General features: G+C 59.9%; 9 protein-coding genes and 1 pseudogene across 9 annotated transcripts; 4 read left to right on the top strand and 6 right to left on the bottom strand.

Moving 5' to 3' along the window:
- Positions 1-397: 397 nt before the first annotated feature.
- ACA1_263950 (dual specificity phosphatase, catalytic domain containing protein) lies at positions 398-1,363 on the bottom strand (the record flags this gene model as incomplete). Its single annotated transcript, XM_004341262.1, has 5 exons — positions 398-585; positions 654-783; positions 866-918; positions 995-1,073; positions 1,211-1,363. The coding sequence occupies 5 exons, from the start codon at positions 1,361-1,363 to the stop codon at positions 398-400; spliced, it is 603 nt and encodes a 200-aa protein (XP_004341310.1).
- Positions 1,364-1,453: 90 nt separating this feature from the next.
- Positions 1,454-2,803, bottom strand: ACA1_263960 (uncharacterized protein; the record flags this gene model as incomplete). Its single annotated transcript, XM_004341263.1, has 5 exons — positions 1,454-1,561; positions 1,640-1,700; positions 1,812-1,853; positions 2,024-2,217; positions 2,351-2,803. 5 exons carry the CDS (start codon positions 2,801-2,803, stop codon positions 1,454-1,456), a joined length of 858 nt encoding a protein of 285 aa, XP_004341311.1.
- A 160-nt stretch (positions 2,804-2,963) lies between these two features.
- Positions 2,964-4,252, top strand: ACA1_263970 (uncharacterized protein; the record flags this gene model as incomplete). The annotated part of the gene is made up of 7 exons (XM_004341264.1): positions 2,964-3,131; positions 3,373-3,436; positions 3,543-3,604; positions 3,714-3,828; positions 3,969-4,003; positions 4,086-4,154; positions 4,223-4,252. The coding sequence occupies 7 exons, from the start codon at positions 2,964-2,966 to the stop codon at positions 4,250-4,252; spliced, it is 543 nt and encodes a 180-aa protein (XP_004341312.1).
- Positions 4,253-4,569: 317 nt separating this feature from the next.
- ACA1_263980 (DNA repair metallobeta-lactamase protein) lies at positions 4,570-6,592 on the top strand (the record flags this gene model as incomplete). The annotated part of the gene is made up of 4 exons (XM_004341265.1): positions 4,570-4,656; positions 4,737-4,847; positions 4,986-5,978; positions 6,065-6,592. 4 exons carry the CDS (start codon positions 4,570-4,572, stop codon positions 6,590-6,592), a joined length of 1,719 nt encoding a protein of 572 aa, XP_004341313.1.
- A 490-nt stretch (positions 6,593-7,082) lies between these two features.
- Positions 7,083-9,722, bottom strand: ACA1_263990 (uncharacterized protein; the record flags this gene model as incomplete). Its single annotated transcript, XM_004341266.1, has 1 exon — positions 7,083-9,722. One exon carries the CDS (start codon positions 9,720-9,722, stop codon positions 7,083-7,085), a length of 2,640 nt encoding a protein of 879 aa, XP_004341314.1.
- Positions 9,723-9,975: 253 nt separating this feature from the next.
- On the bottom strand, positions 9,976-11,267 carry ACA1_264000 (class I glutamine amidotransferase domain containing protein; the record flags this gene model as incomplete). Its single annotated transcript, XM_004341267.1, has 6 exons — positions 9,976-10,154; positions 10,255-10,278; positions 10,374-10,600; positions 10,667-10,816; positions 10,910-10,988; positions 11,093-11,267. 6 exons carry the CDS (start codon positions 11,265-11,267, stop codon positions 9,976-9,978), a joined length of 834 nt encoding a protein of 277 aa, XP_004341315.1.
- Positions 11,268-11,458: 191 nt separating this feature from the next.
- Positions 11,459-12,082, top strand: ACA1_264010 (proteasome subunit beta type2, putative; the record flags this gene model as incomplete). The annotated part of the gene is made up of 1 exon (XM_004341268.1): positions 11,459-12,082. The coding sequence occupies one exon, from the start codon at positions 11,459-11,461 to the stop codon at positions 12,080-12,082; it is 624 nt and encodes a 207-aa protein (XP_004341316.1).
- Positions 12,083-12,542: 460 nt separating this feature from the next.
- ACA1_264020 (uncharacterized protein) lies at positions 12,543-16,370 on the top strand (the record flags this gene model as incomplete). Its single annotated transcript, XM_004341269.1, has 14 exons — positions 12,543-12,665; positions 12,838-12,940; positions 13,015-13,099; positions 13,203-13,270; positions 13,395-13,525; positions 13,632-13,728; positions 13,803-13,880; positions 13,983-14,241; positions 14,348-14,464; positions 14,555-14,632; positions 14,736-14,925; positions 15,018-15,288; positions 15,364-15,691; positions 15,797-16,370. The coding sequence occupies 14 exons, from the start codon at positions 12,543-12,545 to the stop codon at positions 16,368-16,370; spliced, it is 2,502 nt and encodes an 833-aa protein (XP_004341317.1).
- Positions 16,371-16,861: 491 nt separating this feature from the next.
- On the bottom strand, positions 16,862-18,077 carry ACA1_264030 (uncharacterized protein; the record flags this gene model as incomplete). The annotated part of the gene is made up of 6 exons (XM_004341270.1): positions 16,862-17,000; positions 17,069-17,347; positions 17,412-17,522; positions 17,588-17,709; positions 17,816-17,866; positions 17,940-18,077. The coding sequence occupies 6 exons, from the start codon at positions 18,075-18,077 to the stop codon at positions 16,862-16,864; spliced, it is 840 nt and encodes a 279-aa protein (XP_004341318.1).
- Positions 18,078-18,268: 191 nt separating this feature from the next.
- On the bottom strand, positions 18,269-24,973 carry ACA1_264040 (annotated as a pseudogene).
- Between the last annotated feature and the right edge of the window lie 291 nt (positions 24,974-25,264).

The raw sequence follows: 25,264 nt of genomic DNA on the forward strand, positions 1-25,264 counted from the left end.
TGTGGCTGTTCCGTGACGTCTGTGGCAGTGTTGGATGTTAAAGTGCGGCCTGTGAGTTGTAAGAAGGGTTGGGTGTGCAGGCGGTCTCGTCGGTTGAGCCAGCCGTATGGGGCTATCTCAACGTGCCCCATCTTCCGGCCATGTTGGACCTCGGGTTCATCCTCGCACAAACCCGCGAGATTCCCCCGCCTTGCTCGGATAGAAAGGCGCTGGTTCGAACCTCGGCGAAAAGGCACCCCGCGGTGAGGGTGTGGGGCGGGGGACAACCGGCATGTGCCTTCGTACAAAGGCCCCGAGCCCCCCCCCAATACTATAATGTCCATCATTATTCAACATAGTCTGGGTGTGGTGGTACAATATAAATAAAGCGTGGGTGTGAGTACCACTCCCACGGCGCTTAGTTCACCAGTTTGGCACGCTGGCTGCTCAGCTCAGAGTGGTACGCAATCAGATTCCGCTGCTTGTTGAGCTTGGCTCGCACCATGGCCCGCTTCGACAGGAGGAGCTGCTGCGCCGTGTCCAAGTCAAGTTGCCTGAAGCGGTACAGCAGCCACGCCATCGCCACAGCCGCGCTCCGCCCTCGGCCTGCACCATGACATATTTGTACGTGTCCACGCAGATCCTGCCCACTAAGAAGAAGTAGAGGGACGCACCTGCCATGCAGTGAATGAGGACCTTCTTGCCCTGCTGCACGTTGTGGTCGATGAACTGTACTGCTGTCTTCATGTCCTCCACAGTCGGCTCAATGTGGTCCACCGTGGGAAGATACAGTTGCTCGATGCCCTAGGGGAGCAAAAAGTGTTCCACCACACAACCCACACCAATCAGACCAGGTACTAGAGAAAGAGGGGAGGGAGGGCCTTACGCTCTCCTTGTAGAACGCAGCGGGGCCGTAGGCCTCGTCGCACATGTTCACAACTGCACCCACCACACATTGAGCTCTGCAGAGTCAGCTTTGAGCAGAAAGCAGTGTCGCGCGGGAGTGGCAGCGTACCGGCACGTACGCGCAGGTCCGAGAGGAGATGCTGGTTCCAGAAGGTGGGAAGGCAGCCCAGGTACACGTCCTCGTCTATCTTGCTCCAATACGGAGACGGGCGCAACCCAAGCGCGAATGTGCCAATCTTGTTGTAGGTGACGGATTGTCTCAATTTATAGACCGGTTTCTACATTCGAAGAGAAAGTGGGAAAGCGGGTAGGTGGAGGTAAATACCACAAAGGGAAGCTTGGGGTAGTGGACGGCACGCCCCACCCATTTGGCGAGCGGAATAGGGAGCTTGCCGTGGAGGAAGGGTTTGAAGATGAAGTAGTGGAAGAGCAGGAGAAGCACCACGACCCATAACACAAACGTCCACGACACCTCCATCTCCTGTTGCCGGGGAGTTCTGTGATTTTGAAGATGAATGTCAAATTTAAATTTATATAATTATTATTTTGCTCCGTGAAGGAAGGAGCACTACACGCCAAAGAGAACGGACGGCTCGAAGATGGCACTGATGGCAAGATCGGCCAAGAACAGGACTCCCGCAGGCGCCAGGTCGGTAAGCAGCTCAGGAACAAAGCCCTGTTGTATTCCGAACAAGGCAGCAGATATTAGGTTGAGCTTCATTTCACACGGACACACAGGGCTGGACAGAGTCACCTTGTAGAAGCCAGGCACGCCCTCTTCGTTCCAAATCCTCGTGATACAGTCCAATGCGCCTCTGTAAGGCGCATTCCAGAGCTAAAGGGAGCGTGTGAGTGCGTGTGCGTGTGCGTGTGCGTGTGCGTGTGCGGAGCGAACAGGTTTTGGGCTCGATGCGTGGGCGACGTACCGCAAGTCCGCAGCCTTGAATATCCAGTCGGCGCACCACGGTCTGCAGAGGGCGCGTGAGCAACGCGACCAGGAGCGCTCTCGCACATTCATCGGCAGCCAGGGACAGCGACTGTAGGCCGCCATTCACCAGCCTGTTGCTGCTAATGCCACGCGGTGGGTCAGTGATGTACAGTGCCGCCTAAAGAGCCAGCCTGATGAAGCGCCAGGTACCTGATCCTATTCTGTAGAGCAAGCGATCGGAAAGGCGCCGCGGCATCATAGACGGAGAACGCCATGCTGGAGACGACTTCATGGGCAGCAGCCGGTCCAAAGGATCGAGTGAAGACGGCCAGTCCGTCCTCAGCCCACAAGAGTCGCAGCACGTGCAACAGCCCTTCAAGCGGATACTTGCCTTCAGGCCCAGGCTAGCCAACACCAAGCGGCGCGGGAGACAAAGAGGTGAGGCGTCTGTCCGCGTCGCCGCCAACAAAATAACAAAGAACAATAAAATAATCAAAAGAATAACTACTTAAAACCAGAGACGTTGGGGGGGGGTACGAGTTGGGCGTGAAGGCGGTTGCTGGCGATGCGGAGGGGGCGGGTGAGGAAGGTCCAGACCAGGCGCTCAGAAACAGCGAGAAGAGCCATCTGCCAGTTGTGGACGTAGGGCGATGGCTTCTTGGTTGCCGCAGCGCCACCTACCGGGGGCGGACAGACGACCTCCTCGACGGAGAGACTGGCGGCGGTGAGCAGGACGTCGAGCACTCCCTCGAGGGCGCCCACCCACGCCCAGTAGGCCGGGTGTCCGAAGAGGCCGGTCTGCCGTCGGACCAGCCGGGCCTCGTCGGCCCACCCGACCATTCCCGTAACCGCCCCGGTCACGAAGCTCACCCCGCTGTAGGGCGTCACGCTTCGGCGGTGGCCCGCCACCACCAGCGGGTGCAGCAGATAAGTGATACTGGGCGAAGTCCATTGCACCAAATCTCTCAACGTTGTGTTGGTCTCGTCCATCTTGTCGTGGATATTTGGAACGAAGAAAAGGTATTTTCTTGAAGCTTTTTGATTGGCGTCGACAGAAACGTATTTTGCGTTTCATTACACAACAACGTAATCGTTCCTCGAATGTTTTGGCGAGCTTGTGGTTGATGCCAGTTCCATTTGGCTGCGGAAGATGAAGAGGGAAAGGGGGACCGGCGGGGCCTACAAGAAGAGGGCTGGTGGAGGCAGTACTTGGGGAGGTAAGACAAAACGCGAGCGGAAGGAGAAGCCATGTCCCGCCTTCAAGAAAATCAACGGCACCAACATAATCGTTGATGGATTCCAGTATAAGTCCTACTCCGTTTCCTCTTACTTCCTCACGTGCGTAGATTCCTCCTCCTCAATAACCACGAAGCTCAACTCATGTTTTTCCTCAATCTCACGACCTACAGCCACTTCCATTCTGATCACTACACCGGCATCACCAAGGGTTTTGATTTCGGGATCATCTGTACAGTTCACCTCCTAAAACTGCAAGTTGCCACACGACTGTGTTCTGCACCACTTGAGCTCAATTTCTTGTTCCCCCAGACTGCTCCGAGATAACGGCCAAGCTGATGTTTATCAAGCTGGGCGTCAGCCCCAACTACGTCCGTCCTCTATCCAGTACGTAGACCTCCACACGCGCCCCCACTTGCTTGCCGCGGCTAAGTACATGCTGATGACCATGGTTGCGTGCACGTGGTCTATTTGGTGCATTGCCTCCCTGCAGTGTTTACGCCACACATGGTGGAAGGCACGGAAGTGACGCTACTCCCGGCCAATCACTGCCCCGTAAGCCACCACTATCACATTGGCGAGTGATCCCTTGCGTAGTAGGCGTACCCACTTACTTGTGCTGTGGATGCGCATCCAATGTGCGCCTATGTGTGTCCTCTTCCAGGGAGCGGTGCTGCTGCTGTTCAAGGTCGATGGGCGCTATATCCTGCACGTGGGCGACTTTCGATACCATCCGAACATGCAGAGCTACGACGAGCTTCGGCGCAACGAAATACACAGTACACCGCCGCCGCCCACTCACGCGTGTCTTGCAATCACGTGTTCGCTAATAACCTGGTCGCGACACATACAGCTATTTATTTGGACACCACCTACTGCGCACCCCAGCACTGCTTTCCGCCTCGCGAGGAAACGGTAGAGCGGGTCGTGGAACTCGTGCTCCGAGAGAAACGGGTACGCACGCACAGTCCATCACCCGTGTGCACACGGGCGATCGTGGTACTCGAGTTTTTGCGCTGACCGCAGGCTCTACTAGGAATCGACTCTGTTCTTGGTGGGCACGTATTGTATAGGCAAGGAGGAGGTGTTTTGCGGTATTGCTCGGGTATGTGGCATGAAGGCATTCGTAACCCGCGAAAAGTACGCGCCCACCTTCCCTTTTACCGTTGACAGACAGACCAGTCGGTGAGGGACCCGCGTTAAAGCTTTCTATCCATCAACCAACAGATACGTGCTACTTCAATGTATGGATATTCCCGATTTTGACGACATCATCACCACGGACTCGACCTCCACAAATCTTCACGTGGTGCGCCTCTCTCTGCCTAGATCTCTTGACGTGTTAGGCCGTAGCGCTGACTTCAACACCACCACTCTCCCTCCGTTTTGTCCTGTCCCTCTGTGAGCAGGTTCCAATGAACTGTCTGTCTTTTCAAAGTACGCACTTTCACCACTTGAACGTAAACCGCTTGACTGCTCCAACTCATCATGCCCACACACACACGCACGTTCGTTCAGAGATGGGCCTACTGATGAGCAAGATGAAAGCACGCTACAGCCGCATCATCGCCATTCGACCCACGGGCTGGGCGGGCGACGTGAAGCACGTAGGCCCCACGTCCTTCCCGTTGATGTACAAAAACCCTCGACGGCTCACCGCAGGCGGGCGGGTCCATTTTGTGTGCAGACGACAAAGCGGAATCTGGAGCTGTACGAAGTGCCCTACTCAGAACACTCCAACTACTACGAGCTTAGGGAGTTTGTTGAGTTCCTCCGTCCGTCTTGTATCGTGCCCACGGTACCCCACTCTCCACTTCCCTCCACTTCTCTCTCTCTTGACACCGGGTTACGTTCGCGCGTTTTTATAATTGATTTATTTATTTATTTATTTATTTATTTATTGCACCGGTGTGTGACTCTCGAATGTGGGGTGTAGGTCAACTGCTGGAGCCAGGCCAAGGTGGAGGCGCAGCTGTATCACTTCAGAGATCTGATGAAAGGCAGCACCGCCCCTCCGCCCGACTTTGGAGCAGCCGCTCGGGGCAAGGCGGCCATCACTTCTCACTTTGAACGGAAGACCACCACCACCTCCACTTCCGCCGCCACCTCCGCATCCCCTTACACTCCCGTTACCACCTCCCGGACGCGCCCCGCGTCGACCCTCTTTCAAACGCCCCAGCGAGCCTCGTCTTCGCCGTCGTTCCTGACGTCGACCATCACCTCCTACTTTGGGTTCACTGACCAACGCAAGGCGGCGGCCGCCAGCGCGAAGACCGCGTCGACGAGTTTGTCGTCGCCCCCGCCTGCCTTCTCGGCCTCGCCCGCCTTCTTCTCGTTTTTCTCGCGCTCGAGGTCGGACAGCAGCATCAAGCGCGAGCCAGTACCCGAACACGAAGTGAAGGTGGAGACCAAGGCCGCGTGGGACATCGACGACGACGATCAGTTCCTGTACGAGGCCGCCCTCCTACTCGACGACTCCCAGGCCGAGCTGATGATCAAAGACGAGAGCAAGCGCGAGGAGGACGAAGAAGAGGACGAGGATGAGGATGATGCGGAAGACGAGCAGCAGGCCTACTCGCCCCTGGCCTTTTCCGAGGGCGAGGACGAAGACGAAGCCGAGGCTGCGTATGCAGGCGAGGTGGGGGTCCTGGAGCTGCCGGGGGCGCTCGACCAGAGTGAGGGGGGCCTGGTGGCGCCAACGTTCCCCGATACAGAGGAGGAAGAGCAAATCACAACACACAGCCAGGAGGCGGCCGCCCCGCCGCCTTCGAACCCGTCGACACCCCTCCATGGACACTCGCCGACTGCTTGCTCGCTCGCCGCCTCCACCTCCAACTCACCTCTCGCCCGCGAAAAGGAGCTTCAAGATCCAGCAGCCGAGTCCTCTCCGCTGGCGGTCGAGACCTCACCGTCTCCCGCTGCAAAGGGCGTGGCCTCTTCGCTTCCTCCATCACCAACCCGTGCGTGCGGCCAGCTTCGTCTCCTCCGATGCCTCCATCTCCCCTGACGCCGCAGTCGCCCTTCTTCGCGTTTGCAGCGTCGCCATCATCCGGTCGCCTCTCGCTCAAACGCAAGCGGGAGACGGGCTCGGCCTCCACCACCACCAGCTGCACTCAGCCCTCACCATCGCAGCCTTCGCAGCAGACGACCGCGGCAGGGCGAGTGGCGAGCGCCAGCCCGAGTCAGCCGGTCTTCATAGACCTCACCGACGACGGCGACGAAGAGCTGGCGCCCGGAGCTCCAGCCGTGTCCGATAAATCGAACACCGGTGGCGGTGGTACCTCGAGCCCGGGTCCGCTCGCGGCATTTGTGACCCACGGGCGGCTGGGCAGGGCCAAGAGCGATCCGGCGCTTCGCGGACGGCACGGCAGCAGCACGCCCAGCCCGACGCAAGGTGCTGCGGCGGGACAAAAGCGGCGAAAGCTGAGCGGCGGGGCGGGCGGGAAGCCAAAAGACGACAGCCCCTGCCCCGGCAAGAGCACGACGCCCTCTTCGGTCGGCTCTGCTGCCCTCTCCATCTTGGACTTCCTCCGCAGGAAGTGATGATCTCGATAAGTTGATGATGCCTCTTCAGTTCCAATTCAATTGAGGGTGCCGCGCTGCTTTCTGGAGGTCACGGCGGGATGAGGGCAGGCGCGTGTTGAGATCGTATGCTGCGCGATGTCGACGGATGGCTCGTCACGCTGAACAGCTCGTGTCCGGGCAGGAGTGCCCACATACTGTTCGTGCCAATTAGTGACAGTCAGCCACGCATGTTGACGAGCATGTCGGCAACCCCCCTTGTTTGCTTCCCTGCAGTATCAACTCTCCATGGAATCAGTGCTATGGTTCTGCTCATCACTCGCCATTGCTGAACGAGAGCACGAAACCTCTCTTCGCCCACACCACACCTCCAGTCAGCTTGCCTCTCCGTGCTGCTCACGTCTGCGTGTGCGCTTTCCTCCAGCGTTGCCGATCTATGTATCTCTTCAGAAAAGCTCTCAGCTAAAATGTACATTTATTACCGCAGTGTGCGCCGTGATCAGCACGGTTGCTACTCGCCGTTGCTTCGTGGCGCGGTGGGCGAGTGCATGAGGCGCTTGGTCAGTTGCAGCACCGTGGTGCCCGACGGGAGCGGCTGCTGCTGGGAGTGCTGCTGGACGGTCCGTTCGCGATCGGAGTCACTCTCTGACGTCGACGCGCAGGACTGCCCTTCCTCGCTGGCCTTGCCTTTGCCTGGACCACCCGAGTCGCTCCCCGACGAGAAGTTGCTGGCGCTCTCGCTTCGCGCAAACGCGCGCCAGCCGTGCGGCGATGACGACGATGACGATCGCCCGCCGACGCTGCCGCTGCCGCCGTTCTTGAAGAAGAAGTGGCCCGACCCACTGCGCTGATCGGACAACATGGAGCCGACGTCGGAGGAGTCGCCCTCGTCGATGGCGGTCAGGATCTTGTTGAGGTTGCGCCACTCCCGCCGCCCCAGGCTCGCCCCCTTCCGCGGCTCCCGCCCGCGGCCCTCCAACGCCAGCGAGCCTGGATTGCTCGTGCTACTCCTCGCATTCACGCTCTCGTCCGAGAATCGCTGGGCGATGCTCGGTGAGCCCGGCGGAGTGTCGAGGAACCGGGTGGCGGCGGCGGGCGGCCTCTGTCGGGTGGTGGATCGCGAGGGGGAGGAGGCGACGGAGGAGGGCACGGGCGAGGCCGCGGGCGAGACGCGGAGCTCCCATAGGTTGACCAGGTTCCGCACGCTCTCCCGGTTGCGCGGCGAGAAGGCCCGCTTCGCCCGCAGCTGCTGCTCGGCCGGAGGGTTCGAGTCTGCCGCCGCCGCCATCGTCGTCGTCGTTGTCGTTATGGCCGCGCCTTCCGCCTGTCTTCTTCGCTCGTCTTTTTCTTCGTTCTTCTTTTCGTCTGTCGCGTCGCCTGTCTCCGGAGCCGGCAGTGCTACTGGCGGTGGGTCGTCACACCCCGCGCCCCGAAGCTCTGTCGGCTCCTCCTGCCGCTCCTCCAGCGCCGGGTCCTGTCCCTTTTCCCATTCCTCCTCCTCCTCCTCCTCCTCTTCCTGATCGCTCCTCACCGCTTCGTCGTGGTCGCGCTCCTCCTCGTCGGCGTCGTCATCGTCGTCCATTACCACCGCGACCACATCGTCTCCCTTGCCCGCGGTCTGCTCTGGTAGCGGAGCGCCGCTGGGCTGCTCTGAGGCACACTTCGGCTCATCCCGCCGCGGCGTCGTCGTGCTCGAGGGAAGTCGGGCGAGTGACGGCTCGGCGCGCGGCGTGGCGGCGGCCGTCGTCCGGGGCGTGGGCGGCGTGGCGGCGACCGTAAGCGCGGAGGCAGTGGCGCGGTCCATCACGGTGGTCGAGGTGGTGGGCAGGACGAGCGGCGCCGGCGGCTGGAGCTTGGAGGTCACCTCGTGGAGCAGATTGTCGAAGAGCAGCTCCAGCTCGTCGTCGTCGTCGCCGTCCTGCTCCACATTTTTCGCCTGCGAGCGCTGGCCCTTGACGGGCAGGCCCCACTCCTCCTCGAGCTCGATGGCCTTGCTCAGCCACAGCGGCACGTCCGAGTCCCACCGCTCCAGCGATCGCACCTCCTCCTCCCGCTGCTTCCGCTTCGCCATTTTCTTCTTCTTCTTTCGTTTTCGCTTTCGTTCTTCGAACGCCTCCCGCAGTTCCTCTTCTTCCGTCTTCGTCGTCTTCTCTACACGGTGGTCGTCATCAGCACCACTGCCGCCTACGCTTCTTGTCTTGGCCTTGGTCTCCGTCTCCGTCTCCGTCGTTTTCTTCTTCTTCTTCTTCTTTGCCGTCGTCTTGCGCTTCACCCTCGGCGACTTGCCGCCGTCGCTGCTGCTGTGCTGCTTTGCGGGCGATCGCGGTGCGTCCGGCTTGGGCGATCCCGACGACGACGATGATGACGATGGCGATGCGCCGATGGTCTCATCGCCCGCATCCCGCCTCACCTCCGGCCCATCGCTCCCCGAACCGACCTCGCTCGCCGCCACCGCCGCCGCGTTCGCTTTCGCTTTCGTCTTAGTCTTAGTCTTTGTTTTCTTCTTTTTCTTCTTTGTCTTCGTCTTCACTCGGTCCTCCTCCTCTTCCTTATGATACACTCTGCCGTCAGCTTCACCTTCGCGATCGTCCCCCGCGTTGTCGCCAAAGAGCGAAGCGGAGGGCGCGCCCTTTCGCTTTTCGTTCTTTTTGTTGGGGGATGGGCTCGTCGCTCTCTTCTCCTTCGCCTTCGCTCTTTGGTTTTGTTCGGAGCTGCGGGGCGACGACGAAGACCCGCCCTGCTGCTGCCGCGAGGGCGAGGCGGTGGGGTGGGGCGAAGGCGGGGCCGAGCGGGAGATACCTCGTAGCGCCTCCTGCTGCTGCTGCTGCGCCCGGCCGTCCGACCCGTTCCTCTCCTCGCGCGAGAGCCAGCCCGCCAGTCGCATGCCGCTGATCCGTTCGATGCTGTTCTTCCGCGCCCGGTTGAGATTCTCGTAGTAGACCCGGTCGTTCTTGCCCCCTCCCCCGACTCGCCCGCCCCCTCTCCCCGCGGCGCGGGTCCTCTCGACCCCGCCCCCTCCCCCCGATGAAGTTGGGGTTCCCTGCTGCTGCTGCTGCTGTTGGGGAGGGGGCGGGGTCCCCTTCCATTTTACCTTCCTCTCCCCCGACGACGGACTCGCGGCCGCCCCCGCCTTGCTGTCCGCTGCACCCATTGACTGTGGGCAGTCGTACTCTCTCTCCTTCCTCCTGCCTCCTGCCTCCTTTCGTCTTCGTCTTCGTCCTTTTTCCTTCTCTTCTTCCTTGTCGCTGTCGTTTGTCGTTCGTCGATTCAGTTTTTTTAAAGGTAACGGCACGACCGTCGCTGGTGCCCGCCACCTGGAAGCTGGAAACCATCAAACAACCCCCGAACGCCATTGTCGTGGACTCGGGAAGGGGTGGGGGCTAAAGAGTGAAGAGAAGAGGGATCTATTCGATGGGGATGGGGATGGGATGGCTGGCGGGCTGGAGGGGCGTGGAGGCAGCGGGGAGGGACTTGCCCTTGATGAAGCCCTGGAGGACCTTGCGCAGGAAGGTGTGGTGGAGCGGCTGCTCCCGCATGACCCGTTCCACTTCGGCTGCCGCTTCGGGCGTGATGCTGCCGTTGGCTGTGTGAGCCCCAATCCAGAGAGAGAGCGCGCCCGCGCGCGAGTCAGCAAAGGGCGCTCACGAGCGTAGCGCTGAACTGCGTGGAGGTCGCTCACGTACCCACCATCTCGTCGAGTATTTTCTCTGGGGAGCGTGGAGAGAGGGCAGGAAACATAGACGGGTCAGCCAAAAACTGATCACCGGTGCGCGCACAGCCATCACGACCGAGCAGACGGTACCTTTAAGCAGCTCCGGGGCAAACTCGGGGTGGCCCTGGATGCCCATGATGCGATCCCCGATGGTGAACATCTCCACCTCGGTGTCGGGGGAGGAGGCCAGCAGCTCGGCGCCGGGCGGCAGCGCGTGCACCGCGTCGCCGTGGCTTTGCAGCACGTGAACGAGGTCCGGAAGCTCGACCAGACCGAGCTCGGCCATGGCCATGCGAACGTAGGGCTTCTCCGCGAACCTGGAGCCGGCGAGGGTCAGACTGTGCGCACAGGCAGCCGCTCGCAAGGGAGAGGCGAGGCGGTACCTTTCGTTGGGTCGCACCCGCTCGGTGCCGATGACGAAGCGACTGTTCAACGCCACTCGACCACCCAGAGCGTCGCTGATGGCCTGGTGACCGAAGCAGATGCCGACCATCTGTGGACCCTGCGCCAGCTCCATGGTGCATTCTCGGTACCTGTGCGCGCACAACAATCACAGCGCCACCACCAACAGGACACTTAGTGGAGCAAAGCACCACACAGGGAGTGGACTGAAGTGACACACGCACCCTCGAATCCATTGGTGGAGCTGCTTTATCCAGGGCTCTTCGTCATAGCTCGCCCAGTGGCTTCCACTGATGAGGAAGCCTGACAGGCAAAAGGAGTGCATGTTGCGTGAGCACTGGCAAATCAGATCAATTTGATGATTAACGGTTTAACCATAGATTAAAGTGTGCCCACAACCATCGTACCGGTGTAGTCGTGGATTGCGTCGAGGGACGGAAGCTGGCCCTCGCACACATGAAATACCTCCCACACTTCACTGTCATGCTCGCCGAGGGCATTGACGTAGAGAGACCACTGTCCGGTCCACTTGGCACTGTCCTCACACCACAAGATGCCGAACCTCTGCTGCACCACAGCCATCTCCGGGATGCAAGCTTCAGCTGAGGAGACTTCAGGAGTGAAACGCAATTTATGGTGCATTTTCTCAAATTTTTGGGATGCCTGCAAAAAGAAACCAGCAAACCCTTCGCTGTGGCGCAGCGTGTGGGGAAGAGAGGATTGAACAAAGCTTGCAATCAACACAAGAAAAAGAAAGAGCGTAGAGCAAGAAGATGTCGGATTCCCTGATTGGACTGGTGGGTGCGGATTATGTCCTCATCGCGGCTGACACCACGACGGCGCGGTCTGTGCTGAAGATGAAGCTGGACGATGATAAGATTATGGCGCTGGATAGCCACAAGCTTCTGGGCGCGGTGGGTCCCGTGGGCGATCGAGTGCACTTCACCGAGTACGTGCAGCGCAATCTCAAGCTCTACAAGTTCAGGAACAACCTCACGCTTGGCACGCATGCCACGGCCAACTTCGTGCGAGGCGAGCTCGCTGACGCGCTGCGCAGTTCCCCCTACCAAGTCAATCTCCTTCTCGGCGGCGTCGATGAAGAGGGACCAGCCCTCTACTTCCTCGATTACCTCGCCAGCATGGACAAGCTCGAATACGCCGCCCACGGCTACTGCGCCTACTTCTGCCTCAGCATCCTCGACAAATACTACAAGAAGGACTTGACGCTCGAGCAGGGCATCGACATCATCGAGAAGTGCATCACCGAGCTGCGCGCCCGCTTCATCATCAACTCTCCCGATTTCGTGATCAAGGTGGTCGACAAGAACGGCACGAGGGTCGTGCGAGGCCTCGGCAGCACGGACGAGTCGAAGGAGAAGGGAAAGGAGAGGGCTTGATCGGCCTTGCACCACAGCAGGGAGCCGTGGGGAAATCATTCTGTTTATCAAAATCAAAAATCAAATCTGTTTTTTGCATTCTTTTTCGAGGAATGTTCCGGTTTTGGCGGGCAAGTCACAGGGGCCAGCCACTCTATTCCCGAGTGCGGTTTCCGGTTGCGAAGAAGAGCTGTGCCTGTTGCACTTTCGCGCCAAGCCACCCTCCGCTGCCCTTCATCAAGGATCATCCTCCTTCTCAGCTTCCATCTCGTCCAATCCTCGCCCCTCTTCGTGCCGCCACCTCTTTTTTGTGGAGCAGCTTTATTGGAGTCAGGCAATTTATTTATTCCAGCGTGTGCGAGGCCTGCCGGACGAAGCAAATAGAGGAAGGGTTGGATGTTTTAATTATTCACCCAGCCCCCATCATCACCCCATTTGATTCGGCAATTTTGGAGAATCGCAAGGCGGCAGAGGACACACCATGAATCCCGACAAATCATCTGGCGATAAGAGCACGCGGCGCCGTGTTAAGGTTTATAAGCTGAACGATGAAGGGCAGTGGGACGACGTTGGCACCGGCCACGTTGCCTGTGTTCATCACGAGGTACGACGATGTTCACCTCCCATCCACGCCAAATTAAGCGTGATTTCTTTTTCTTTCGCTGCTAGCACATCCTTTTCATCTTCAATCCAAATCTGTGGCTCTTCTCAATTCGCCTTTCCCGTCCGCTTTCTCTTTCTCATCCTGTGTGTGTGCGTGTGCTCTGTTGAATCAGACCTTTGATGCCCTCGCGCTTACCGTTAAATCGGAAGAGAAGGGAGGCGAAACAATTCTGGAATCGAAGATCCAGACCGAGGACATCTACCAGCTCCAGCAAGGTGCCTGCCTCCCTACCCAACCGATCACTCCTATGAGTGCCAAAATTGCTCAAATCTTGCCGGCAATCTTCTAGACACTCTCATCGTATGGCAAGAGCCAGAGTCAGGGCTAGATCTCGCCCTGAGCTTCCAGGAAGAGCAAGGCTGCAAGGAGGTGTGGTATGTGACTCCTCAATCCACACCGGTGGATCTTTGGTTAGCAGCTAATTATGTCTTCTTCTTGGCCTGTTGCTAAATTTGGCCTTGTCTTTTTTTCCTGCAGGGAGCAAATCTGTGCCGTGCAGGGTCGCAACCCTTCCGAATCCTCAGAAGAGGTGGTTACAGAGGAAGGTACGGGGCTGTTGTGTGTGTCGCGTGTCGCCTGTGTCATGTGTGTCGTGTGTTGCGCACCGCGCATGAGAGTAGGCAACAGCTCGTTCTGGCAATGCTGATCTCCCTTTCCCATTGTGTAAAGAAGAAAGCTACTTCAGTGGGATCAAGCTACCGCCAGCCAACCTTAGCAATCTGCAGAAGATGAATGGCGTGTTCGATGGCGAGCACAACTCCCACATGAAGGAACGGCTTGCCAATTCCGTCGCCACACAGGTTCGCTCTCTCCTCCTTTGTCATCATCCCAAGCGCTTCTCTTCCCCGCAAGCCACCACTTTCTTCCCGCGCCGCCGGCTCACCGCCCCACTTTCACTCCACGCAGGGCTATTTGACCAAGCTCATCGAGCTGTTCAAAGTGGTGGAGGAGTCGGGCAACCAAGCACAGCTTCACCTCATGTTCAACATTTTCAAGAACCTTGGTAAGCATCCCTTCCTTGCCCAACGTCTGATCCGGTCTGTGTCTAACCTTGGGCCTTTGATGGGGGCGTGCCAGTGCTCCTCAATGATCCCAACCTGATGGAGACGATGTTTAACGATCAGAACTACATGACCACGGTTGGGGCTTTGGAATGTACGCGCTCGCCACAGCCCGCCCGCTTTCGTTGCTGTCGCCGCTGTGGTGTGCAAGCAGCTCGACTGATCCGCATCTCTCTCTCGCTCTCTTTTTCTACAGACGATCCCGAGGTGTCGCCCAAGCTGGAACATCGCAAGTACCTTCAGAACAGCGTTGTCTTCAAGGAAGTCGTCCCCATCCGGAACGCCGACATCCTCAAGAAGATTCACCAGACCTTCAGGATCCAGTACCTCAAGGACGTCATTCTGCCCAGGCTCCTCGACGACATGACCTTCGCGACCATCAACTCGATAATTTATTTCAACAACGTGGAGATTGTGGATCACCTGTACAAAGACACCACCTTCCTCACGGAGTTGTACGTCCGCCACTTCCCGTCTCCCGCTCTCCATCAAACGTTGTTATCCGTTGCCACACACACACACACACACACACGATACTGACCTCTCCTTGCATTTCTGCAGATTTTCAAAGTTCAGGACGGCGACGAAGGAGGAGCTGGTCGACCTGCTGGGCTTCCTCCAAGAGTTTTGCTCGCTGGCCAAGAACCTGCAGATCCCTCAGCAGCGCGACTTCTACCAGTACGCGCACATACCATCTATCGCGCGCTGGGGCCTTCTGGTCATTCCAACTCTCTGACACTCTCTCCCCTCTCCGCGCACCATCGACAGAGCGCTGGCCAAGTACGGCATGTTCGAGATCTTCGAGACCGCGCTCGCGGAGTCCAACATCAAGATTCGGCTCAGCTGGTGCGCACCACCTTTCTTCTTCTCGATCGTTGCCCAGTTCTGCTGCGCGCGAGTCCCTTCTTCACACTCACACCCCGTGCGGACTCTTCCGCTCCCTCTGCAGTGCCGACCTGGTGAACAACGTGCTCTCGCACGATCCCGTGCACTTCAGGGAGTTCCTCCTGGCGCAGCGGCCCGACTACCCGCTGTTCCACAAGCTGATCGACCGGGTACTCCTGGAGACCGACGTTGGCCTCCTGTCCCAGTTCGTGGAGGTCATCCGAATTCTGGTCGACACCGAGACCATGGAAGAGGTGGGCCTCTCCCTCGATCCTTATCTCTCACCCCCCCCCCGCTCGCGTTCATTTTCTCACACGTCGTCGTCTTCGTTCTTGATGACCGGCAGACGACCGACAAGGAGAAGTTCTTGACGCTCTTCTACCAGACGTTCATGAAGGGCCTGATGGCGCCCATCATGGACGTCGACGTCAAGGACAAGGTGGAGACCCCGGCCGAGGCCGAGCTGAAGCCGGCGCGCAGGCAGGAGCTTTGCGAGTTGCTGGCGTATTGCTGCCAACACCACGGCTACCACATCAAGTACTTCACGCTGGGCAACAACATCGCCGCCAAGGTCTCCAAACTCCTCTCCAGCACCCAGCCCAAGCATGTCGCCCTCGGTACGCTCGCCAATGTCAAACCCCAAAGGTCCAATGGAGTCTCACTCACTCGTGGGCTTTTTCTTCTGTATGCAGCGGCGCTGAGGTTCTTCAGGGCGATGGTGGCGGCCAAGGACGATTTCTACAATCGGCACATCATGAAGTTCAAGCTCTTCGACCCGATCGTGCAGCTCTTCGTCGCCAACGGGAGGAAGTACAACCTCATCAACTCGGCCGTGATCGAGCTCTTCGACTACATCCGAAAGGAGAACATCAAGGCGCTGCTCAAGCACGTGATAGAGAACTACTCGGACACCTTCAAGGAGGTCGACTACGTAGAGACCTTCAAGCTGCTTCAGCTCAAGTACGAACAGAACAAGGACTACGACGAAAACGTCAACAAGGTCTTCTCCGGACCCACCAAGTACGTATCTTTGCTCACCACGTGGCCTCGTGTTCAAGTCACACCAGCTCTCTGGGGGGGGGGCTCTGGGGCTGCGAACTAACGCGCGCCGGGCGCACACGACAGGTCGCCACAAAGGGCTGCCGGCGACGACGTGGACGACAGCTATTTCTTTGGCGATGACGATGACGACGAGGAGCCGAAGGGAGGGCTGGTGTCGTATGAGGACGATGAGGATAAGGGGAAGGAGAAGAGCGAAGAGGAGGAGGAAGCGGAGGAAGAGGAAGCGGAGGGCGGTGCGGGAGGAGGTGAAGAAGAGGAGGAGGAGGGCGAGGAGGAGGAACGGAAGAAGGCCGGCCAGCGGAAGGAGGCGCAGGACCACAAACAACCGCCGGCGATGAGGGACGACGAGAACGGAGACGGGGACACCAAAAAGAGGAAGAGAGATACCGCAGCGCCTGGCGAAGCGGCGACGGAGGACGACGAGGCCTCTGCCAGCGGCGAGGCGGCGTCGGCGTCGGCGTCGGCCGATGGTGGCGACGAAGGCGAGGGCGAGGAGACAGAGAAGAAAGAAAACGACGAGGACAGCGGAGAGGCGGGCGGAGTGACGAAGGAGGAGGACAAGGAACGAGACTCGAAACGGCTCAAGTTCTCCATCCAATCCCCCAAACTCCCCAAGATCTCCACCTCCGACTCGTAGTAATTCTCTTCTCTCCTTCCCCACTCCCCTCTCTTCTTTCTCCCCCCTCTCCAGGCCTGTTTTGTATTTAAGCTTCTCCACCCTCCATGAGTCAGCGGAGTTGATGAATAAACGCCTTTGTTGGACCCCCTGTTTGTTGGTCTGTGTGGTTGATGTCTGTGGTGCTTGAGGGGAAGCTATCACTTGAGGTTCGAGCAAGTCAAAACAAAAAGCAAGTGCCTCACGTGAGGATCGAACTCACGACCTTCAGATTATGAGACTGACGCTCTACCGACTGAGCTAGCAAGGCTTATGTGAAAACATGAACTTTTCGGATCACGTGTCCTTCTCTCCGCCGCACAAGTGGGACCTTGCTAGTTCTTCCTGCTGCAAACTCCACTGTATATCTTCATTTTACTGGCACTCACTAACTGCCAGCATCATCTTTGCCACATGTCTAGCGAGCGGCATGAAAACACAAAATGATAAAGAGGGATTGTTTGCACCACATGCTATGGCAGGGGTCGGCCGAGCAGGGACGAGACAGATGTGACAGGAATGGGAGGCATGCCAGGGTGAAGCTGGTTGTGGATATCCACCGCCCACTCGTAGATGCCCAACGCCGACCAGGGATCCTGATCGCTCACCCTCCTGCAACGTTGTCGGTGTCAGTCCATCATCAGCAACCACCACTACGGGAGTGAAGGGCGAAAGCGTACCTGGGCGCAGAGCGGAAGGGCTCCATGATCTCGACTGCTCGCTTCATGAGTCGGGCTTCAGCCTCCTTGGCATAGGGCCGCGTGGCCGTCGACTTGGCCGGTGATGCACCGGTGCCCGCGGTCGTGTGTGCAGACACGTCGGCGGGCGAGAAGGGGAGGAGCGGCGGAAGGGGCGCGAGCGGCGCCGCGGGCTCCACCCCGACCAGCAGGCCCAGACCCACCTTCCACACGCGTGCGGGCTCCGTCAAGGCCTCTGCCAGGGCCGACTCCACGCCGTCACTTCACGCCCCCACCCGCGATCAGACCCAGCGGAGACGAAGAAGAAGGGAGGAGTCGTGTGCACCTCTCGTGTTGGTGTGCGCCGCATGTGCACTCGGTCTCAAGGCCATGTGAGTGGTGGTGGTCCTTGGCACGGGCCTTCCTCTGCTTTGGCCGCAGCTTCCGGCTGACGAGTCTGTTCGAGAAACGAGTGAATGGGCAAGGCCGTTGGGGGACGGAAGGCGAGGAAAAAAGGTGTACTGGTGGACCAGTTGCTCCGCCTGCTTGAGGCTCTCCTCGCTGCCGCACGTGTAGGTGACGATCACACAGCAGAAGGGCGCCGTCGCTCGCAAGGCGCCGAGCAGGTGCGGGTCCAACAGCTCCTCTGCGGAGAGTAGTGCACACAAGTTAGCCAACGCGGGCGCCCTAGGGGTGCGTGGAAAGTGGTGGCGCGCCTTCGACGGTGTGGAAGTGAAGGCGAAGCATGACTGTCTCGACTTCAGGCAGCACCAGCGCCCTGCTCACCCGCCGGCCCATGCCCTGCACGGCCCAACCCCCCCCCCTCTTAAGTGGCGGTTCAGGCGAGGGAGTAAAGGAGATGGGGAGTACTCACCGCCACTCGCACGGAGGAGGCGAGCACCCCCGGCGCCCGGAGGTCCACCGAGGGGCTGGTCTGGGCCAGCAGTGCGGCGAGCACGTCCACCAGGCGGTCCGCCTCCGGACCTACCACCAACACGTCCACCTGCAGCATACAGCCACCATCATCATACCCCCTGTCAGGCTCGCCTGGCCCTGTGGGCAAGTGGGCCAGGTGCCGTACGTGACCACACCCTGCCATGCCTTCCAAATACAAATACAAAATAAATGATGGCAGGTTTTTCTTTTTGATCCCGTTTTTTAATTCAAAAAAAAAAAAACTTGAGTGATGGACACGCGTCAAAGCTAAGCCATGTCGGAGATGAGGAGACCATCGCCGCCGGCCTGCTGGGAAAGGAAGGACACGACGTCGGCCATGTCGGGGCGCTTTTCCGGCCGTACGTGCCAGCAGCGGCTCATCATCTTCCTGAACGCGTCCGGGCAGTCTCCCGGCACCTGCGGGCGCTTGCCCTCCAGCACGTCCAACGAAACGCCCATGAAGTTCCTTAAGACAAAAAGAAGGTTGCGTGAGTATTGACTCTCTGTGCGTGTGCGTGTGCGTGTGCGTGTGCGTGTGCGGTGTATGTGTGCGTGTGCGGTGTTTGTGTGAAAACACGTACAGGCCAGCGAAGGGGGTGCGTCGGGTGAGGACTTCCCACATGATGATGCCGAAGCTGTAGACGTCGGCCTTCTCCGAGTACCGTTCGCCGCGGATGATCTCGGGGGCGGTCCAGCAGGGCGTGCCGCAGCGGGTCATCGTCGCGTTCTCCTCCTTGAGTCGGGCGAACCCAAAGTCGGCCACCTTGATGTTCATGTTCTCGTCCACGAGCAGGTTGGACGACTTGAGGTCGCGGTGGATCACGGCGGTGGGCTGGAGGCTGTGCAGGTAGGAGACGCCCTGCGCCGCCGAGCGAAGCATCGACAGCCGCTGCTGCCACGGCAGCTTGATGCCGCGATTGGCCAGCATGTCGCGCAGGCTGCCCTGCTGCACAAACTCGGTCACGATGCACAGGTTGGGCTTCTTCACACATGCGCCTGGAATGTTCATCGCATACCGACTGTCAGCCTTCTGAAGAATGCCAAATACGCACACAGCACCGTGATGGAGGCGATGGGTGGGTACCGATGAACATGACGACGTTGGGGTGGGTGAGCTCCGAGAGGAAGGCCATCTCGGCACGGAACTCGAGCAGGCGACGCTCGGTGAGCTTCTGCTTGATGAACCGCTTCACCGCCACCTCGATGCCCTTCCAGCGACCGTGGTTCACGAGGCCGTAACTGCCCATACCCACCTGCTTGCCCAGCTGGATCTCGTTGTAGTCGATGATCCACCTACGCACGTATGTAACGATCAACCATGAGCCCATGTGCGGCAGTGCATGTGCGGTGTGTGTGGTGTGTGGGGTGTGTGTGGGGTGTGTGTGGGGTGTGTGTGGGGTGTGTGTGTTGTACATACCGGCACAGGTTGGCAGAGGCAAGGAAGGCGTCCTCCTTTTCCATGGGATCGCCGACCTGGTTGAGATGCTCGATCTCGCCGCTGTCCAAGGGGTCGGCCTCGTCGCTCAGGTCGTCCCTGCTGAGGTCGTCCGCGCCCGCGTTGGGCTTGGTCGGCCCCCATGCCGCCGAAGAAGCGGCCCTCGAGGTTCCTCGCGCGCAGCTCGTACAGCCGCGTGCCCTCGGGACTGTCCGGCATCTCGAACTTGCCCACGCACCCCAGCCGATTGCGCTCCTTGGCCAGGGCGCTCTCCTTGACCTTGCCCCAGGTCGCCTCCGAGATCAGCACCTGGCCGCCGTGGGCCAGCGTCGTGATGCGTGCCGCAGTGTTCACCACAGGTCCGGTGAACTCGATGCGCCTGGTAAGCGGGTCGGCCACACGGCGCGGCTCGCCCAGGTGTACGCCCATTCGCACCCGCGGACCCTGTGCGCCCCCAATGTAGGTCAGGAAAAGCGGCGGGAAAAGAGGGCCGGACAGCCGTGCGCGTACCTTGAAGATGACGCGATCGTCGGTGTCGCCCCACTCCTCGGCGGCGGCCGGGTGGTTGAGGAGCTCGCGGGGCCAGTCGACGCGGAGGAGCTCGCTCTGCACGTGCATGCACCACTCCAGCGCATTGTCGGCGGTCTGGAATGCCGCACACAGCGCACCTTCGCCGTTGTTGCCGTCCCTGCGCGTTTATTGTTATGTTAGCCCACAATCTCATCGTTTGGGCGCCCAAAACGATCACGCTGTGTGGGTGGGCGGGGAGGAAATACGAACTTGAAGAAGGAGACCTCGTAGCCGTCGAATTGGAGGAGGGACGAGCGAAGGAGCGAGTTGTGGGCGATGGTGGCGTCCTTCATGGCCTCGGGGTGGTGCTCCCACAGGGCCATGGCCCGCACGATGTCCGAGAACACGATCGCCACCTCGCCGGTCGGCGCCCGGGTGCCCAGGCCCGCCACCCGGCGGCCCGGGTCCGAGGAGTGGCTTGTGTGCGAGCCGGTGCTCGCGTTGGAGCCGAGGACGGACGGGTTGCCGCCGGTCCCGCTGCTCGTCGTCCACGAGCCGTGGCCGGTGGTGCTGGAGCCGCGCTCGGCCAGGGAGTCGAGCCGCGTCATGATCTCCAGGAACTTGGGCCGCACCGTGGGGTCGCTGTCCCACGCGTTGCGCATCAGCGAGACGTAGTCCTCGGGGGCGTCGCTCGGCACCTCAGGCCGCAAGTTGTCCCGCAGCACCGCCACGGCCACCGCTGCAGGGCTGTTGGCCATAAATAATAACCGTTAAGTGTGTGTGTGTGTGTGGTGTGTGTGTGTTGGGTACGCGTGATGATGGGAGGGTGTACCTCATGGACGCGAATGGATCGAGGCGCGTGAGGACCTCCCAGAGAATGATACCGAACGAGTACACGTCGGCCGCCTCGTGGTCGATGTACGAGGACTCGTTGAGCACCTCGGGCGCGGTCCAGTGGATGCTCCCGCCCTGCATGAGCTGCTCCTGCTGGTTTCTCTTGATCTGCTCCTTGAATCGAGTGAGGCCGAAGTCGGACACCTTGACGTTCCACTTGGCATCGAGCAGCAGGTTGAGCGACTTGAGGTCGCGATGCGCAATGCCTGCCCAGCCACGGAGACGGGGCGTCAACACCAACAACTCGCAAAGAGCAAAAAAAGAGAAACAAAAAGAGAAACAAATAGGAAACGTACCCGAGGAGTGGAGGAAGTACATGCCCTTCGCGGCCTGGCGCAGAATCTTCATGCGCAGCGCGATGGGGATGTCCGGGATGAGCTCATTGTGCAGCACATCTGTAACGTTACGGCGCTTGCGCGGATTAGGCTCGCGCCAACTGAGTGGACAGTCTTTCGATTCGTACCGTAAAGGGAGCCCAGAGACATTAGCTCCATCACGATGCACAGCTTGGGAGGCTTGGTGGAGGCGGCCATGAAGAGGACTACGTGAGGGTGACGCAGAGTGGTCATCACGCGCACCTCGTCGATGAAGGCATTCCTCGTCTCGTTGGAGGCGTTTCCCGCAAGAAGCGTCTTCACCGCCACCTCGGTACCGCGCCAGACCGCCTTTCGCACCTCGCCGTAGCCACCCGTGCCCAGAACCTCGCCAAACTCGATTTCGTTGGGGTCCACCAGCCAGTCCTCGTTCTATGCCAGCGTCAAGCCCGCGCATTAGTTCAGTCCTGGGACAAGAAGAAAGGGAACGAAGAAGAACGAAGTGTTGGGCGCAGGGTACCTTGCGACGTCGGCTGCAGAAGCCGACGAGGATGATGAGGGCGATGAGACCGAGGATGACGCAGCAGACGAGGGGCAGCACGACCCCCAGCACGATGCCGATGACGGCACCGGTGCTGAGCCCGCCGTCGGCGCTGACGTTCTCCTCGCAGTACTGGCCCGTACGGTCGGACTCGCAGGCGCACACGCCCGCCGAGCAGTTGCCCTGATTGGAGCAGATGTACCCGTCCTTGACGCAGCCGCGCAGCGAGTTGACATAGACGCCGTTGGCCTTGACGCCCACCAGCGTGGTCAGGATCCGGCGCCTGGTCTCCTCGCTCGGCAGCACCACTACAGTGTGCGCCCCCGGGGGTGGAGTCGGTCATAGTTGGAGCACACGGAGTGGGTTGAGACGGGATTGGGGGGGAGCGTACTGCGGTTGAGCTCGGCGAGATGGGCACCATCGCTGGTGGACACGATCCACCAGATCCAATCGACGAGGAACTCCGCGCGCTGCACGTCGGTCATGCTGGTATCGGCGATGAGCATGTAGAAGTAGGACGAGAGCGGCCAGCTCGCGTTTCCCTTGGGGTTGACGAGGTCCGCGGTGAAGCGGTCGCTAAACGTGGGTACCTCCGCCATCGCCGACTCGATCGCCTGGTTGGAGGAAGCAGCGGTGTTTGGTATTTGGCCAAATAGCAAGGCCAAATAGCAAGGCTCGGGCGTGCTGCTGTGGCGTACCTCCGTGGTGGGAGCGACGACCGCGCCCGAGGGCAGAGCGAGGGAGGCCTCAGTGACCGTCGGATACGAGCCCTTGTACGAGCCCGACAGGTAGCTGGGCAGATACGTGATCCTGTACGGCGAGTCGTTGACGGTGGCGGCCAGCTCTGATCATGTGGCCCACACCAACACCCAGAGTAGCGGTTAGCCAGTTCTCTGCGTGGCGTACTGGGTCGAAAGCTGCAAGGCGGGCGTACGGGCGGGAGCGGCGCTGACGGTTCGGCCCGAACTGGCCACCGGGTAGGTCGAGCTCTGCCGGCGGGCGAAGGAGGTAGAGTTGACCTGCTTCGACAGCGCCAGGGAGAAGGTGTAGTAGTGCACGTCCGGGTTGCTCAACACCACGGTGATGTTATGGTCCGGCAAAGTCACACCCAGGTTTCGCCTTGACACACACCACACACACACACACACAGGAGAGAGGGGAGAGAGAGAGCATCAGCGCACTGCAGCGACGCCCCATTGGCTGAAAGCAAGAGGAGTCGCGGAGTGCGTACTGCTGGATGGCAACGTCGTTCCACTTGCTGATCGACCCTCCCCTGTACCAAGGCAACGCCGACCGGTGTGAGAAGCAGAGCGCCAGCGCGGTGTCGTGTGAGCGGGGCAGTACCAGATGCCCGCGAGGATGTCCATGTCCAACACCAGGTTCGTGATGCCGGGCAGGGAGTAGCCGATGTTGATCGAGAAGGCGCTCACAGGGCTGAGGTCCAATGGAGAGGTACGGGATCCCGGTAAGGCCTGGGCACCACCCCATGGGGAAAGGCGGGTGTGCAGTACGTACATGTACTGGAGGTCGGGGAAGCTGTTGTAGTCGGCCTCGGTCAGGTAATCCGTCGCTCCGGCATAGTCCACGTTGCCCGACAGCATCTGCTCCTTTCCATCGGCTGTTTCGCAAACGATCACGCGCCCACGGGCGGTGAGACAGTTGTGCAAGGGTGCGGATGTTGTGGTGCGTGTGTACGTGTGTGCGTGTGTGTTGTGTGTGTGTGTGTGTGTGTGTGTGTGTGTGTGTGTGTGTGTGTGTGTGTGGATCGAGAGAAGACGAACCGTCGCCGAAATACTGGCTGGTGAGAGACGATACGCTCTTGGCGTAGTAGAAGGCCCAAGAGGCCATGTGCGGGGCGAGAGGACCGGTGCCCGTGAGCGACGACGTCTGGAGGGACCGCCGGGTGACGCCGTTCTGGGTGCATGTGATGGCCGACAGCTGGTTGACCACGCGGATGCGGAAGGGCGTGGTCAGCGACGTGTAGCCGTACATCTCGATCGACGACCCGATCTGCTCGTTGGTGAGGCCCCACGTCACGAAGTCGAGGAAGGTGCTCGAGCCCAGGCAGTCGTCGGCCACGTAGTCCTTGCGCTGGATCGTGTGCGCGAGAAGGCTCAGCGGGTAGCTCTGCTCGCCCGGCCCGTCCACAATCCACTGCGGCAGCGCGTTGGAGCCACGGTCCGTCGGGTTGAAGTCGTTCATCGCCGCGCGAACACCCTCCACATGCGGAGCCACATATTTCTCTGTGCGTGTGGCAAAATATTGGCAATACATAAAAACGATCGATGAGAGACCGTAATTTGGAAAGGTGAGAACAGATAGTATTACTTAATTGAGCGGAATTCAGCATGTGAACCAGAACAACAACAACAAAAAGACGCGAAAAGCAGCGAGGGAGGGCTACGCACGGGCTTTGTTGCGGAGGAGGGCGACGCCGCAGCCGTACTGGACGAAGGAGGTGATGAAGAAGGAGTCGTTGTTGACGTAGGAGAGCACGTTATCGGTGCTGAGCGTGTAGCCTAAGACCGAGGGGCCGGTCGCGCTGAGGAACGCGGGGAAGCTCGATGCATTGCCGGCCAGCACGGGCGGGAGGTAGGCCAGAGTGCCGTTGGCCTTCAGAGCCTGAGCCGTCGCGTTGTCCACGTCCGCCATGAACGACGCCAGCCCGCGCACGAACACCTGCGTGACCGCGCGCTGCTCCGGCGGCACCCACGCCAGCTTGATGGGCTCGTCCGGCAGCAGACCCACCAGCGTCGGGTTGAGCGCGGTGATCTCCGTGTCGTTCCAGGACGTGACCTGGCCGAGCCTGTTCCCAGAGCCACGCCACGAGGCGACGCACACGGACCGTTCAGTTCATGAACGAGCCGCTGCACGAGGGGAGGAATTTTGTGTTTGCGGGGGAGGCTGAGCGAGTATATGAGTCGCACCAGATGCGGGCGAGGACTTCGCGGCTGAGGCGGAGGGTGGCGTTGGAGGGGAGGGCGCTGATCTTGTAGACGACGGCCATGGCTGACCCGACCTGGGGCACCTGGAGGTACTCGGACCCGAGGGCGGCCCCTACGGGGGCGTCGACGCCGAGGAAGTCGTAGTCGCCGCGCAGGTAGCCCGCCAGGCCGTCGGTCAGGTTGTAGACGCTGGTGTAGGTGAACCCCAGCTGGTTCGCCACATACTTGTACTGGTTGTTCCACTCGATGTAGGCGCCCACCCCCACCTCCGCCCCCGCCCCCCGTACCAGTTGTCCATCTGCTCCTGCTGGTGGTGGTACCAAGGCCCACCATGACGGTCGGTCAGTTGAGGTCTTGCGAAGGAGCAAGAAGGAGTGAGGTGGGAGTACTGTGAAGAAGGCCCATAGCTAAAAGAAGAAGCAGCAGCACACTCCACCTAAAGGAGAACGCGGACATGCTGCAGTGAGGTTGTGTGTCAGGGTGGTGCTGGTTTGACGGTGAGGAGGAAGAAAGAACGGTCATGAGGCGATCGTGGGCCGATTTGGTGGTCTGTCGGGTCTTGGTTCCTGTGCCGACGCGGCCGACCAACGGCGGGAAAGGGAACGCCCGGGTGGCCAATGGGCT

This window comes from Acanthamoeba castellanii (genome assembly GCF_000313135.1).
Source record: "Acanthamoeba castellanii str. Neff unplaced genomic scaffold scf7180000084770, whole genome shotgun sequence".
Lineage (NCBI taxonomy): Eukaryota > Discosea > Longamoebia > Acanthamoebidae > Acanthamoeba > Acanthamoeba castellanii.